This window comes from Vigna unguiculata, chromosome 6 (genome assembly GCF_004118075.2).
Source record: "Vigna unguiculata cultivar IT97K-499-35 chromosome 6, ASM411807v1, whole genome shotgun sequence".
NCBI classification, from domain to species: Eukaryota; Viridiplantae; Streptophyta; class Magnoliopsida; order Fabales; family Fabaceae; genus Vigna; species Vigna unguiculata.
This window is the reverse complement of record NC_040284.1, coordinates 32,637,370-32,649,467: the sequence shown is the minus strand read 5'-3', so window position 1 is coordinate 32,649,467 and position 12,098 is coordinate 32,637,370. Positions and strand designations below refer to the sequence as shown.

General features: G+C 31.5%; 1 protein-coding gene across 1 annotated transcript; it reads left to right on the top strand.

Annotated features, from left to right (window-relative positions):
- Positions 1 to 3,216: 3,216 nt before the first annotated feature.
- Positions 3,217 to 11,815, top strand: LOC114189004 (fatty acid amide hydrolase). The gene is made up of 21 exons (XM_028077698.1): positions 3,217 to 3,451; positions 3,548 to 3,686; positions 3,807 to 3,916; positions 4,104 to 4,164; positions 4,419 to 4,606; positions 4,703 to 4,832; positions 5,053 to 5,130; positions 5,225 to 5,372; positions 6,123 to 6,235; positions 6,321 to 6,396; positions 7,469 to 7,540; positions 7,702 to 7,753; positions 8,414 to 8,494; positions 8,575 to 8,658; positions 8,737 to 8,840; positions 8,996 to 9,088; positions 9,425 to 9,493; positions 10,051 to 10,115; positions 10,939 to 11,000; positions 11,351 to 11,446; positions 11,563 to 11,815. Exons 2-21 carry the CDS (start codon positions 3,608 to 3,610, stop codon positions 11,623 to 11,625), a joined length of 1,824 nt encoding a protein of 607 aa, XP_027933499.1. The 5' UTR covers positions 3,217 to 3,451; positions 3,548 to 3,607; the 3' UTR covers positions 11,626 to 11,815.
- The last annotated feature ends 283 nt before the right edge of the window (positions 11,816 to 12,098 follow it).

The following is a 12,098-nucleotide window of genomic DNA, read 5'->3' as shown; positions in this document are numbered from 1 at the left end:
ATCAAATTATTAATTTCCCTTCATTTTTTGTGAAAATGTTATGAATATATACTAAATTTATCTTTTCTATTTACATCTTTTAACATCAATTAAGCACATACTTATAAAAAAACAAGAATGTTTCAGTCATATAAATAATATAGCTTTTCCGTTTATGTTTTCCAAAGAGGAGTGATATCAAATTTTCACGCATTATTTACTGCTGTAAAAGGAAATCATCATATTTGTTAATAGATGAAATGAAAAAAAAAAAAAAAACATCAAAATTGAAGCCAGGTTCATGAAAAAAATTGTTGCTAAGTTTTTTTAAACTAAATAAATTGCCATTATTTTCAATTTAGTTTGTACAATTAAAACGATCTCTGCTGTATTTAACTTTAAATTTTGGTTGCTAAAGAATTTATATTTTAAATCAACCATTACATATACAACTTACCAATGGTTCACAAATCCACGAACAAAATTATATTTTAATTTGATTATTAAATATAAATTCCTTGCATTTTAGGGACAATGTCAATATCTGGAAGCAAATGGAATGACAAATATGGAACCTTGCGTGTCAAGCTTATCAACGTGATAATTAGCAACATACAGAGACTTCTGATGTCGACAAAATCCAAACACTTCGACCAGATAAGTTAGTTAGACTAAAGTTTGGAAAACTACTTAGTGCAATTTTACATTATTAATAATAAAAATATATTATCGACATTTTTTTTAAAATAGTTAACATAAAATTACTAAAGAGTAAAATTATTGATTTGGTATCCCAATTTCTTTTGTTAAGTTCAATTTGGTTCCCAATTTTTTTTTTTCAATTTAATACCTCAATTATTTAAAAGATTCAATTTGATCATATATATTAAATTGGAGTTAATACTAGTCCGTATAGACACATGTCAAGCCATAAATTTTTAATTTTTCTAAATTAGAAAAAAATTAATTCAATTTTTTTTTTCAAAAAATTATAAACTGTCACGTGTTAATTTATTATCGTGCCACATGACAAAATCATGACACGTAGCAATAATAATAATTGTTTTCAATTTAGTCCTCTATTTAAATTTTTGGTTCAATTCAGTACTTTGGTTCTTTAAAACAATCCAATTTTGTCATTTCCAATATGAGAACAAATTAGTAACTAAGTTTAATTATAACTTATTTATACATGTTAAAATAATTGTTTTGAATTTATACATCAAATCACTGTACCTAAATATTTAAATTATTTTATTTTTTACAAGTGTAAAAAATTTAAGGTGTAAAAAATTACAAAAGTAAAAAATGTAAAAAATAAAATAATTTAAGTATTTAGGTGAAATGATTTGATGTATATATTAAAAAAAGTTATTGTAACATGTATATATAAGTTGTAACTAAACTTATTTACTAATTTGGTCTCAACTTGAAGAGGACAAAATTTGATGTTTTAAAGAATGTGATACTAAATTAAACCCAAAATTTAAATAGAGGAAAGAATTGAAAGTAATTATTATCATTACCACGTGTCATGATTGTAAGCTGTCACGTCGCACGATGGTAAACTAACACGTGACAAATTTATAATTTTGTGAAAAAAAAATTAAAATTTTAAAAAAATTAAAAAAATTAAAAATTTCACAGCTTGAAACATGTCATGTATAGTGATGTCAACGGAGCGGGTAGGGTACGGGTAGTAGTTCCCCCGTACCCTACCCACTGGATAAATATCCGCCCCGTATCCATACCCATATCCGTCAGGTATCCGTTATGCGGGTATCCGCCTATTTTTTTCATATCCACGGGTACCCACGAGTATTTATAAAATTATTTAAAAAATAAATATTTAATCATAGATTCAAACAAAATAAAATAAAATACATCATTGTCATAAATTTTAAATAATGTTCAAATAAACTCAAGTTTATACAAGTCCAAATAATTATAAAAGTAGATATAAAATGACGTTCAACACAATGAAAATTTTTTAATTAGTGTTTTGATAAAAAATTTCACTTTCTCCAATTGATTCCTAAAAAATAAACAAATAATAAACCTTAATTGTCACATGCCAAGTATTCTTATTTTGATTTCATCATTTGACAACAAGCATAGTCATTGTCTATATAGGATTTGATGTATATGTCCAATTTCAAATAAAGGAAAGAGAAGAATGTCGAGGGGTGTACTTAAAAGAAAACAATATACCAATACTTTTGAAGTTTGAAAAATGAAGACATAAGACTAGATGTGCAACTTAGAAAAAATTAGGCCAAAATGTTTTTTACTAATATATATATATATATATATATATATATATATATATATATATATATATATATATATATATGAGAGTACTTTTGTGAATTAAAGATTAGCGGGTACGGGTATCCACGGGTACGGATACTATGATACCCGTATCCGCCCCGTTAATATGCGGGTATCAAAAATATCCGTACCCACGGGTAGCGGGTATCCATTTTTAATATCCGTTTCCTACCCGTTGCGGGTTTTATCCGCGGATACCCGCGGGTACGGATTTTTTTGACATTCTACGGTATTAACTTCAATTCAATGGAGAGGACCAAATGTTGAAATCTTTTTAAATAATTGAAGTACTAAATTAAACAAACCAAAAATATGATCACCAAATGGAATCTAACAAAAGAATTGGGGTACCAAATCAATAATTATATCAATTACTAAATTTATTATGTTAATTTATGGATTTTTCATACAAATATTATATTTACGACTAAGTTTGTAAAATTCAATTAATACAATTTTAAAAAATATTTAAGGACAAATATTTGAATACGTCTATAAAGTATAATTATAAAGCCTTACACAAGTTTGTACTACTTTAAAATTAAGGAATTTCAATTTTTAGTTTCAATAGATTTTATTTTTTATTAAGTGAAATTTGACATTGTTTTTTATTTTTCAAAAAATTATAAATTATAAATTTTGATTTTGATTTATGATTTTTTTTCTTAAAATTTGAAATTTCCAATATTTTTTTCCTAATAATAGTACCTATCTCACTGAAATTCCTAATATCTAATTTTTTTACTTGCTGATGTTATATTTGAAATACTGAATTGACTTTTGTTTAACATAATGCACTGATAAAATAAATAAAAAGAACACAATTATTTTCTCGGGATTAAATTTATATATCTGAGTTAATTATAAATTAATTAAGAATTTATCTCAGTGTTTGCAACAGTCTGAGCCAAGGTATAAGACTTTAATGCAGCAGAAGACAAGGTCAGAGAGTTTGTTGGTTTCACCAACTGTGAGAGAGATTTGAATGTGGAAGGTGATTTTTGCGATAAGAGCATTTATGGAACATCATCCACATGATAGCGACACATGGCCGGATTCTCAGAACCATCGAAGCTTCCCAACAAATGAGAAGCGTTAGAATCACTTTGTTAACTTCATCGCTCAAATAACAAATTGCTAGGTTTCCCCCTGCGATTTCAATTTCCAACTTCGTTTTTCGCTTTCGTGATTTCTTCTCCTGGTGATTAGAATTTACTTCTGTTATTTTATTTTTAAGGTCTAAATTCAGTTAAGAAGTTGAAAGGAGAGGATCGTCAGTGTTTTGAAATATCTGAAAATGGGAAAAAAACGTGTAATGTTGCCAGCCAAGGACGTTGACTTGTCCTCAGTTAAGTACCAACGTGAAATAGTTCAAGGTAATTTAGCTTGTTTATTCTGCAATCAAGTTGAATTTTCAGTTTCTACTACTATTTCTACTACTAACATCTGATTCAATTTTTCTTTGCTCTCTTTTGTTTGTTTGTTTATTTTTTCAGCTCCGCATTTGACTGGATTTATTTTTAGATTGTTTGTGAGGATACTAGAAGCTCCGCTGATCGGCCCTATCATAATTGATGTTTTGAAAAAGCAAAATAAAATTGAGGAGGTTTGTGTTTTGTAGCTGAAATTAGTGACTAATGTATATTCATACGTCTCACAGTTAACGGTGTTTTTGTTTCAGTTTGTCATTATTGTCTATGAACAATACTTGAGTTGAGAATGCTGGGCAGTAGCATAACAAATTGACTAAATGTTGTACGTCTTTTTTTTTATTATTATTATTATTATGACAGATATTGCAGCACACCGTGATACCTGAGGAGCCCATGTTTAAGCCTGAATATCCACCTCAAGGTGGCTCCCTCTCCTCCTCTATGAATGCATTGCTTCTTTTCAATATTGCAGTCTCAGTATAATTATACGCTAGATTGCAGGCTGGTTTATCTGTTGGATTTACTAAAATGTGAAGTTCTTTGATGAGAATGGGATAGGAGGAACAAAATTCCCTTAGATAATGGATATTAGTCCTTGTGTCAAATTATTTGCATTGCATTTGATGACTTTTGCTTATAATATAACCTGCCTTGATGTTTGTGATGTTACTTTAGAAGCGGAGTCTGGTGTTGTTGTCCTTGAAGAAGATGGGAGACCTGAAGATCGAGTTATGTCTGCCTTGCAGTGTCTTCCACATTATGATGTTGCTGAATTATGGGAAAGTTCACATGCATCCTTTCGGTACTGGAAAATACGTGACTATGCTCATGCTTTTCGATCTAGAAAAGTAACCCCATCCATGGTATTCACCTTTTGTTGGTATCGACTGAGTACAATTTTGTCTTCTCTTTATTCAAATTAAATTGTAAAATGAAACAATTTCACTTTGAATTTATAGGTTGCTGAGCGCATCATCTCCATTATAGAGGAGAATGGAAGAAGTAAACCTCCTATACCACTGTTGATATCCTTTGTGGCTGCAGAAATCCGAGAGCAGGCCGCAGCATCTACTCAGAGGTTTGAAGCAGGTAATCCTGTATGATTCTAATGTTTATGTGATGAACATGAATGAATGAAAGGTGAAGGAGGAAATTGCATATACGTTCCACTATGCTTTCTCTTTCTAGCTTGATTGTTGTGTTGTGCAGTTTGTTTGACATGTGGTTCCTACTACTTGTATTTTCAATTTCCTGGCTTTGTTCAGACACACAATTATACAAGTTACGTTCTTGGACTTTGATAATATAGGAAATCCATTATCGATATTGGATGGAATTTTTATGGCCATCAAAGATGACATTGATTGTTATCCTCATCCATCTAAGGGTAAGTATATCCCGTCTAAGGGCACGTATATCTTTGCACAATATTTTGTCCAGTAATTGAAAAAAGCCTTGCAATTTTCTTTTGACGATGACAGGTGCATCAACATGGATGCATGAGGTGCGCACTGTAAAGAAGGATGCAGTTTGTGTTTCAAAACTGCGTAGCTGCGGTGTCATATTCGTAGGGAAAGCAAATATGCATGAGTTTGGAATGGGCACAACAGGAAATAATCCTAATTATGGGTATGTTTATAATATATTGTTAATTTAAATATGATGTCCCTATCAACATAATTATCTCTTGTTCTACCTAATATATTTACAGGTTTTAAATTTAGTCCATTCTTCCTTCTTTCCATATCAGGAGACAAGTAAATATATTAACAAATGTCTTTGTGTTGTCATTCACTTCACTTGTTTTTCATCTTTTTTATTTGAAACTTAAGAACCATTATTGAAAGACACAAAATGTGATATGTCAATATGATAGACTTCTGCCCATAACAAAGTTGTGTCAATTATCATATAAAGATGTAGAAGAGTAGCCTGGTATTGCACCCTCGTGTAAAATGAAGAGAGCTTGAGTAAGGGGATATGCCAACGTGACAGTTACAAGCATGTAAGGAGTCTGTTGAAGGGACTAAAAGGAAGGAAGGGAGCGGGGTTGGGTTGGTAAACAGGAACTGAGTGTGGAAATAGGCGTGAGGTTAAAGGTCTGTCAAATGACCTGAATTGTCTTTTCTTCTTTGATTTCTGTTGTTTCTTTCTCAGTTTTATGCAATTACTGTGCCTTATTCCCTAGTTATGTGAATTGAGAAGAAGTTTCTATCACAAGGACACGTGTCAAAGACCTCTAGGAAGTAAAGGAGAGTTTTCCGCACCATTATTTCCCCTGAATCTCTTAACCTTGAAAACTGAACTGTTTGGTTTGCTTCTTGTGTTCATCAGAATCAATCTCTGACAATTACTCAACTAATTTTTCGTGATTTGCAGAACTGCAAGAAATCCTCATGCACCTGATAGGTATACTGGTGGGTCTTCTTCAGGTCCAGCTGCAATTGTTGCTTCTGGAATATGTTCTGCTGCATTGGGAACAGATGGTGGAGGTTGTACAAATCTAATGTATTAAACTAATTTTTTGGTTCTATCTTTTGTATGTAATTAATTTTTAAAGTTTTTGAAAAATGGCAGGTTCAATCCGTATTCCTTCTTCCCTTTGTGGTGTGGTGGGATTGAAGACAACATATGGGCGGACAAGCATGGAAGGGTAATTTATTGTACTTTTATGATGGGTCAATCATTATTAGTTCTTGTGTAGTATTTGCTCCTTAAAAAAGTTTTTCTTTTTGTACTTTTGTACCACATTGTAGCAAAAATTATGATTTGTGATCCTATTCTTACTAGTTGGGGTTAGGATTTTGACCATTTCCTATATGAAATGAAATTACTATTTTCTCACTGGGCATTCACATCAAAAGACAAGACCCTGAGAAGTTTGGTAAAGGGAGAAGAAAACCATGGTTGAAAACTTAGTTAACAAGATATTGAAGAAACTCCTTTATGACTAATTGAAGAAAGTCTGTTGTATTGGACTTAAAATACATGAACCAAATATCTCATGACTGAGGGAAAAAAATCAGTAGTTAAATTTCTCACATTGAAAATACTTCTGTTTCCGTCTTAGCTTATTTATTCAATGTACCATCAGATGGTGATGGTATGAAAGTATCTTACTTTATCAGTTTATCTGAATGACTAAAATCTAAGTGACTGAAGGCTCTGCCAGTTATTTGAGTTTACTGGTCAATATTCATTATAATATAGGGCAATTAGTCTGGTCTTCCAAGTGGTGAAGAAACTCTTTTTTGTTTGGATTTTTCTTCCTTTTGTGGTGGTTCTGCTTTTTATTGGCAGGCATTGTAATATAATGCAATTCTGTAGTTTCTATGAAATTTTCATTTTCTTGACTCTATTACAAGGCATTAGTGGAGAATAGATGAATAGGTATCGTGAAAGCAGGTTCTACCGATGTTAGCAACATTTTTCTATCTTTCAATATTGAACCGGATGCATTTTCTTGTCGCACTCGCTCAAGACTCTTTAAAATCATTTGATCCTCTCATTTGTTTAGCTAATTTCAAAAGGAAACATGCCTGAATAGTATGAAGTCTCCAAAATTTTGATGTGCCAGAGTTTGTGGAATTCACTATTCCGTTGGCTAGAATTAAAAAAGATATAGAAACAAATTATTTAGTTGTGCTAGAAAACAACTGAAGTGTTTGGCTAGCTAAATTTGTAATTTATGGAGCTTTCATCCTGTTTTTTGGTTTTATTTACAGGTCATTATGTGATTCTGGGACTGTGGAAATTATTGGTCCCATTGCTTCATCAGTGGAGGACGTCATGCTAGTGTATGCAATGCATACTTCACGCATTCTCTTTTATGCTTCCTTTTTCAGACTAACACGTATTTGGTTTAGTAATTCAGTTGTTGATATCGAGTATAAAACCCTTGTCAGTATGGCTTGATTTTTGAAGATATATAACAGATCTTTTGGTCCTAATGATTCAGGTATGCGGCAATGTTGGGGGCATCACCAGCAAATAGAATCAGTTTAAGACCGGTAAATTTTGTTGTTGTTGGAAAATTGCCTTAATTATGGTCACCCTAAGCCTGCCTTATTATGGCCTCTTTGGGCTGCCTTAACTGGAACCTCAAGTACACTAATTGCCTGAAGATGTGACCAATTTAGTTCTTATAAAGCTTGGACAATTCTCATCTCAAAAACTCGTTTTATTGAGTTGAATTAGGTCACAAGACTAAATTCAAGAATGAACTACATAGCTGATGTTGTGGATTGAGTTAGTCTCTTTGAAGTAATTTTTCATTAAATAACGCATAGTAGTTCTTGGAAAAATCCCTTAACAAAAGTTAGTAAAAAGAAAAACTATGATTGAACTTTGGAACATGGACCTCAGTCATTTAAAAGCACTAACTGAAAAGCGGATGTATCAAACCTACGAGAATAGATTGACATTTGGCAATTTCTCTGTCCCAGGCATAACCAAGTAAGCCCGTAACTATAATAACATAGTACGCTCCCCTTGTACTACTACTCTTTCAAAATCATATGGTCTCTTTTATTCCTCTAATTCTATGTTATGGATGTGTAAATGACATACAAAGTAATAAACAAACTCTTGAGTCAGTTATTCTATACTTTATTCTCTATACAAAATTTTGCCATTACTTAGTTTGACGCATACTTTTGTGTTGGTTGTAGTCACCACCTTGTTTGCCAACTCTGTCATCCAATGACTATTCAAATGCCTTGGGATCTTTAAGAATAGGGAAGTACACTCCGGTAATTGCCTTATCCTTTCCAATAGGTTTTGTGCAGTTTTATGTGACATACTTCTAAATAATATATTTATTCTTGTGAAGTGGTTTAACGACGTGCATTCAACTGAAATATCTGATAAATGCGAGGATGCACTTAATCTGCTGTCAAAGGAGCATGGTTGTGAAGTAAGTTCATCATTCTATCATGTGATGCACTAGCATGGTAGATTTAAACAGCGCTAAGTACTGTATATTTATTTGAAGATGATAGAAATCGTTATACCGGAGCTTCTTGAGATGCGAACTGCTCATGTCGTTTCCATTGGCTCTGAATGCTTGTGTTCGCTGAATCCTGATTGTGCGGACGGGTATGTTTGAATATATACTGAAACCTAGTACTGGTAATTTCATTTTGTAGTCCAATTGCTAAAAGACACCTTCTGATCTGTTATTAAAAGTCGTTAATATTTGGCTGTTGCTATGAAAGTTTATTGTGGTTTACTCTATTTCTTTGCTTCCATAGGAAATGTGCAAAATTGGCATATGATACTCGGACAAGTTTGGCACTTTTTCGGTCATTTACAGCAGCAGATTATGTTGCTGCTCAATGTATTAGGTGAGACAAGACTTTATATAAATATGACAATCTTATGACCTTGGAAAATGATATGTTACAATAGTAACAATATCTTGACATCCTTTTCGTATACAAGTACTTGAAGACATGTTATAATAATATAATAATATGGATGTTTAAATAAACAAGATAATTTTTAAATGTTATATTATTATACCATTATAATAAAGTTGTCAAGTAATTGTATCTTAAATAAAGGGTGTCAAAGTATCATTTTTCAATCTTTTAAATTAATTACCATCACAGCAGATTGAGCAATGTAAACCATACTAAAAATGTGTTTGTAGATTCTAAAATTTATGGTAAATGTTTCAGACGAAGGCATATGTATTACCACATGGAGATTTTCAAGAAAGTGGATGTCATAGTAACTCCGACCACTGGGTATGTATAACATGGTAGAGTTCTCCTTAGTGTAAAGGGCACCTGCACTTTACCAAATTCAGTTCAGTTGATCTAAAGCGGGTTTGCTTTCTTTTATAATTATTTAAATGGTTTGGGAATTAGTATTTTACAATATTGATAACAGTGTATATGCTTGATGGCATTATTGGTATGATTATAGATGTATTTTCATAATAGCATAAAGTTCTACTTATTTTTTTTTTATAGATAAATGAAAAGACACTTGAACCCACGACTTATGTGTTCTTCTTTTCTATTTTTTCCACCAAGTCATATGTTTCTTCCATCCAAGAAAGAAAAAGATTGAAAGACAAACGGTCCTATCAAATGTGATCGTCTCTGGTCTGTTCTATTAGTAACAGCTCTTATGGGTTATTTATTGATAATTTTGGGGAGGATGGGACTGAAAAACAAAGATCATTGACATGGAAATTTTAAAAAGTTCAACATCTTATTTTGGATGTAAGGTTTTGTTGTTTTGGCTGAAATACTTGATATGGAAGTACTGCACCTGAACTGTCTTTTGTTTATAACAGCATGACAGCACCCATAATACCTCCTAGTGCTCTTAAAAGTGGTGAAACAGATATGCAGACTACAGGTAATCAATTAGCGTCACCTTTAAGTCGCAGCTTCATGATACTTTTTCTTCTGAAATGATTTCCATTGCAGCATTGTAATTAACCTTATATCCGATATCACACACTGTTACAGTGTCATAATATAAAGGACAGTGCAAATTTATAAGCACTTTTGGTGTTCTCTTGTTAAAATTAATGTTTCCGGTAACTAATGATTACCTTAAATGAGTTAGGAGACTTTAATTTTTATTAGAAAACTGTATCAGAAGTATATAAAATTACACTGAAGTTTTGTAATTAAGTTTTTTAATCTAACACTGACATGTGGATGATTTTCTAACATTACATAGAACCTTCATTAACAATGACCCTGAATTAAAATAAAATTGTATTCTTTATTATTTAATTTGAGAGCTTAATATAATAATATAAAGAATTTATCTAAGTATTGCCCGAAGTAAATTTCTCCGTTGATACAACATGAGTGAGTGATCTTTTGAACTTGTAGATAAAAAAAATCAAAGTGTCACCAACTATAGCCGTAAGACTTTGAATCCATAAACTATTTTATCAGGAGTAGAAGAAGTTCAAGTTCAATGTTGGTGGCAATTATTTACACTGAACATTTGGTACTCCAGTTGAGCAGACCTTAGTACAAAACATGTTTAAAATTTTTGGGATTGGGTTTGTATTGAGACAATGGTCTCTTAAATCATTTTTCCTTATTAGAACAAAATCATTCAAGACCGGTCGAAGTAAAGTGTCATGCCATGATTACGACTACTCTGCATATTATGTAATAACTTTTCTCTTTACATGTGTTAACTCAGTTTTCTTTTTCAGCTAACCTTATGCAGTTCGTTGTTCCTGCAAATCTTCTGGGGTTCCCTGCCATTTCTGTCCCGGTGAGTGTCTGTCATGAATAATGTTTGTTATTTTGTTATGAAGTTAAAGGCCATTATTATAGTTAATTTTGAACAATATTTAGTCAGTTTGGATAAATTTCTGAGCAAGTGTTTATAAGATTAGAAAATAAAACGAATCAACGAAGTATAATGAATTCTGCTCCTTACATTTGTTAAAACCAACTTAATTGAATCAATGCTAAACTCTTGTGTTCTCCATAATAATTTATAAGGACTGTTCTGTAACTACGAAATTTGTATGTCTCAATTGAGAAGTTTCGATAAACTAAAAGTTAATCCAAACTGGAAACTTATCCTATACAGTATAATTGTACCAACTTTTTCTGCAGATTGGTTACGATAAAGAGGGACTTCCAATAGGTTTGCAAATAATGGGTGGACCATGGGCGGAAGCCACTATTCTGCGAGTAGCCTCTGCAGTTGAGGTTCGTACATTTTAATAAGGCCTCCCACTGTTTATATGTGATATATAACTTATTTTTGTCATTCTGCATATTTTATTATGATTTTTTTGGGTTAAAGTTGTTCCTAACTTGTTCAGAAACTCTGCGGCGAGTCGAAGAAAAAGCCCGCATCATATTATGACGTTCTGAAGGCCAACTGAAGCTAAGATGTTGTTGCTGCATACGGTTTATAAGTGGCTGGATTTATTATTTGGGGAATCGGCATCCATTACAGCAAATGCTTTGTGCTTTCATACTCCGGGCATCCGATTTTTCCAAACGATTTATGATTTCATAAGTTCATGGGAAATAATTTATGCAGAGAAGAGTGGTAATAATTTAAAGACAAAATCAAGCATCACTTAAAAAACCATGACTAAAAGTAATATGTCCATTTTATTTCATAATAGTGGAAACACGTGTGTTCTTCCACTTTTTTATCATAATCATTAAAAGAAATAATATAAAAATTAATAATTTTTATAACTTTATTCTAAATATGTAATTAATATTTAAAAAAACAATTATGTAATTTAAAAATTAAAATAGTAAATTAATTGATACTAATAAAGGTAAGCATAATTTTATTATAGTTATAAATTTTAAAAAATAACATAATAAAATAATTTATATT

What these genes read in the sequence shown, in the direction of transcription:
- LOC114189004 (XM_028077698.1), top strand. Translation starts at nt 3,608, where the DNA reads ATGGGAAAAAAACGTGTAATGTTGCCAGCCAAGGACGTTGACTTGTCC. An exon ending in TACTCAGAGGTTTGAAGCAG is followed by an intron (nt 4,833 to 5,052) that starts GTAATCCTGTAT and finishes TTGATAATATAG; the next exon opens with GAAATCCATTATCGATATTG. An exon ending in ATAGAATCAGTTTAAGACCG is followed by an intron (nt 7,754 to 8,413) that starts GTAAATTTTGTT and finishes TGTTGGTTGTAG; the next exon opens with TCACCACCTTGTTTGCCAAC.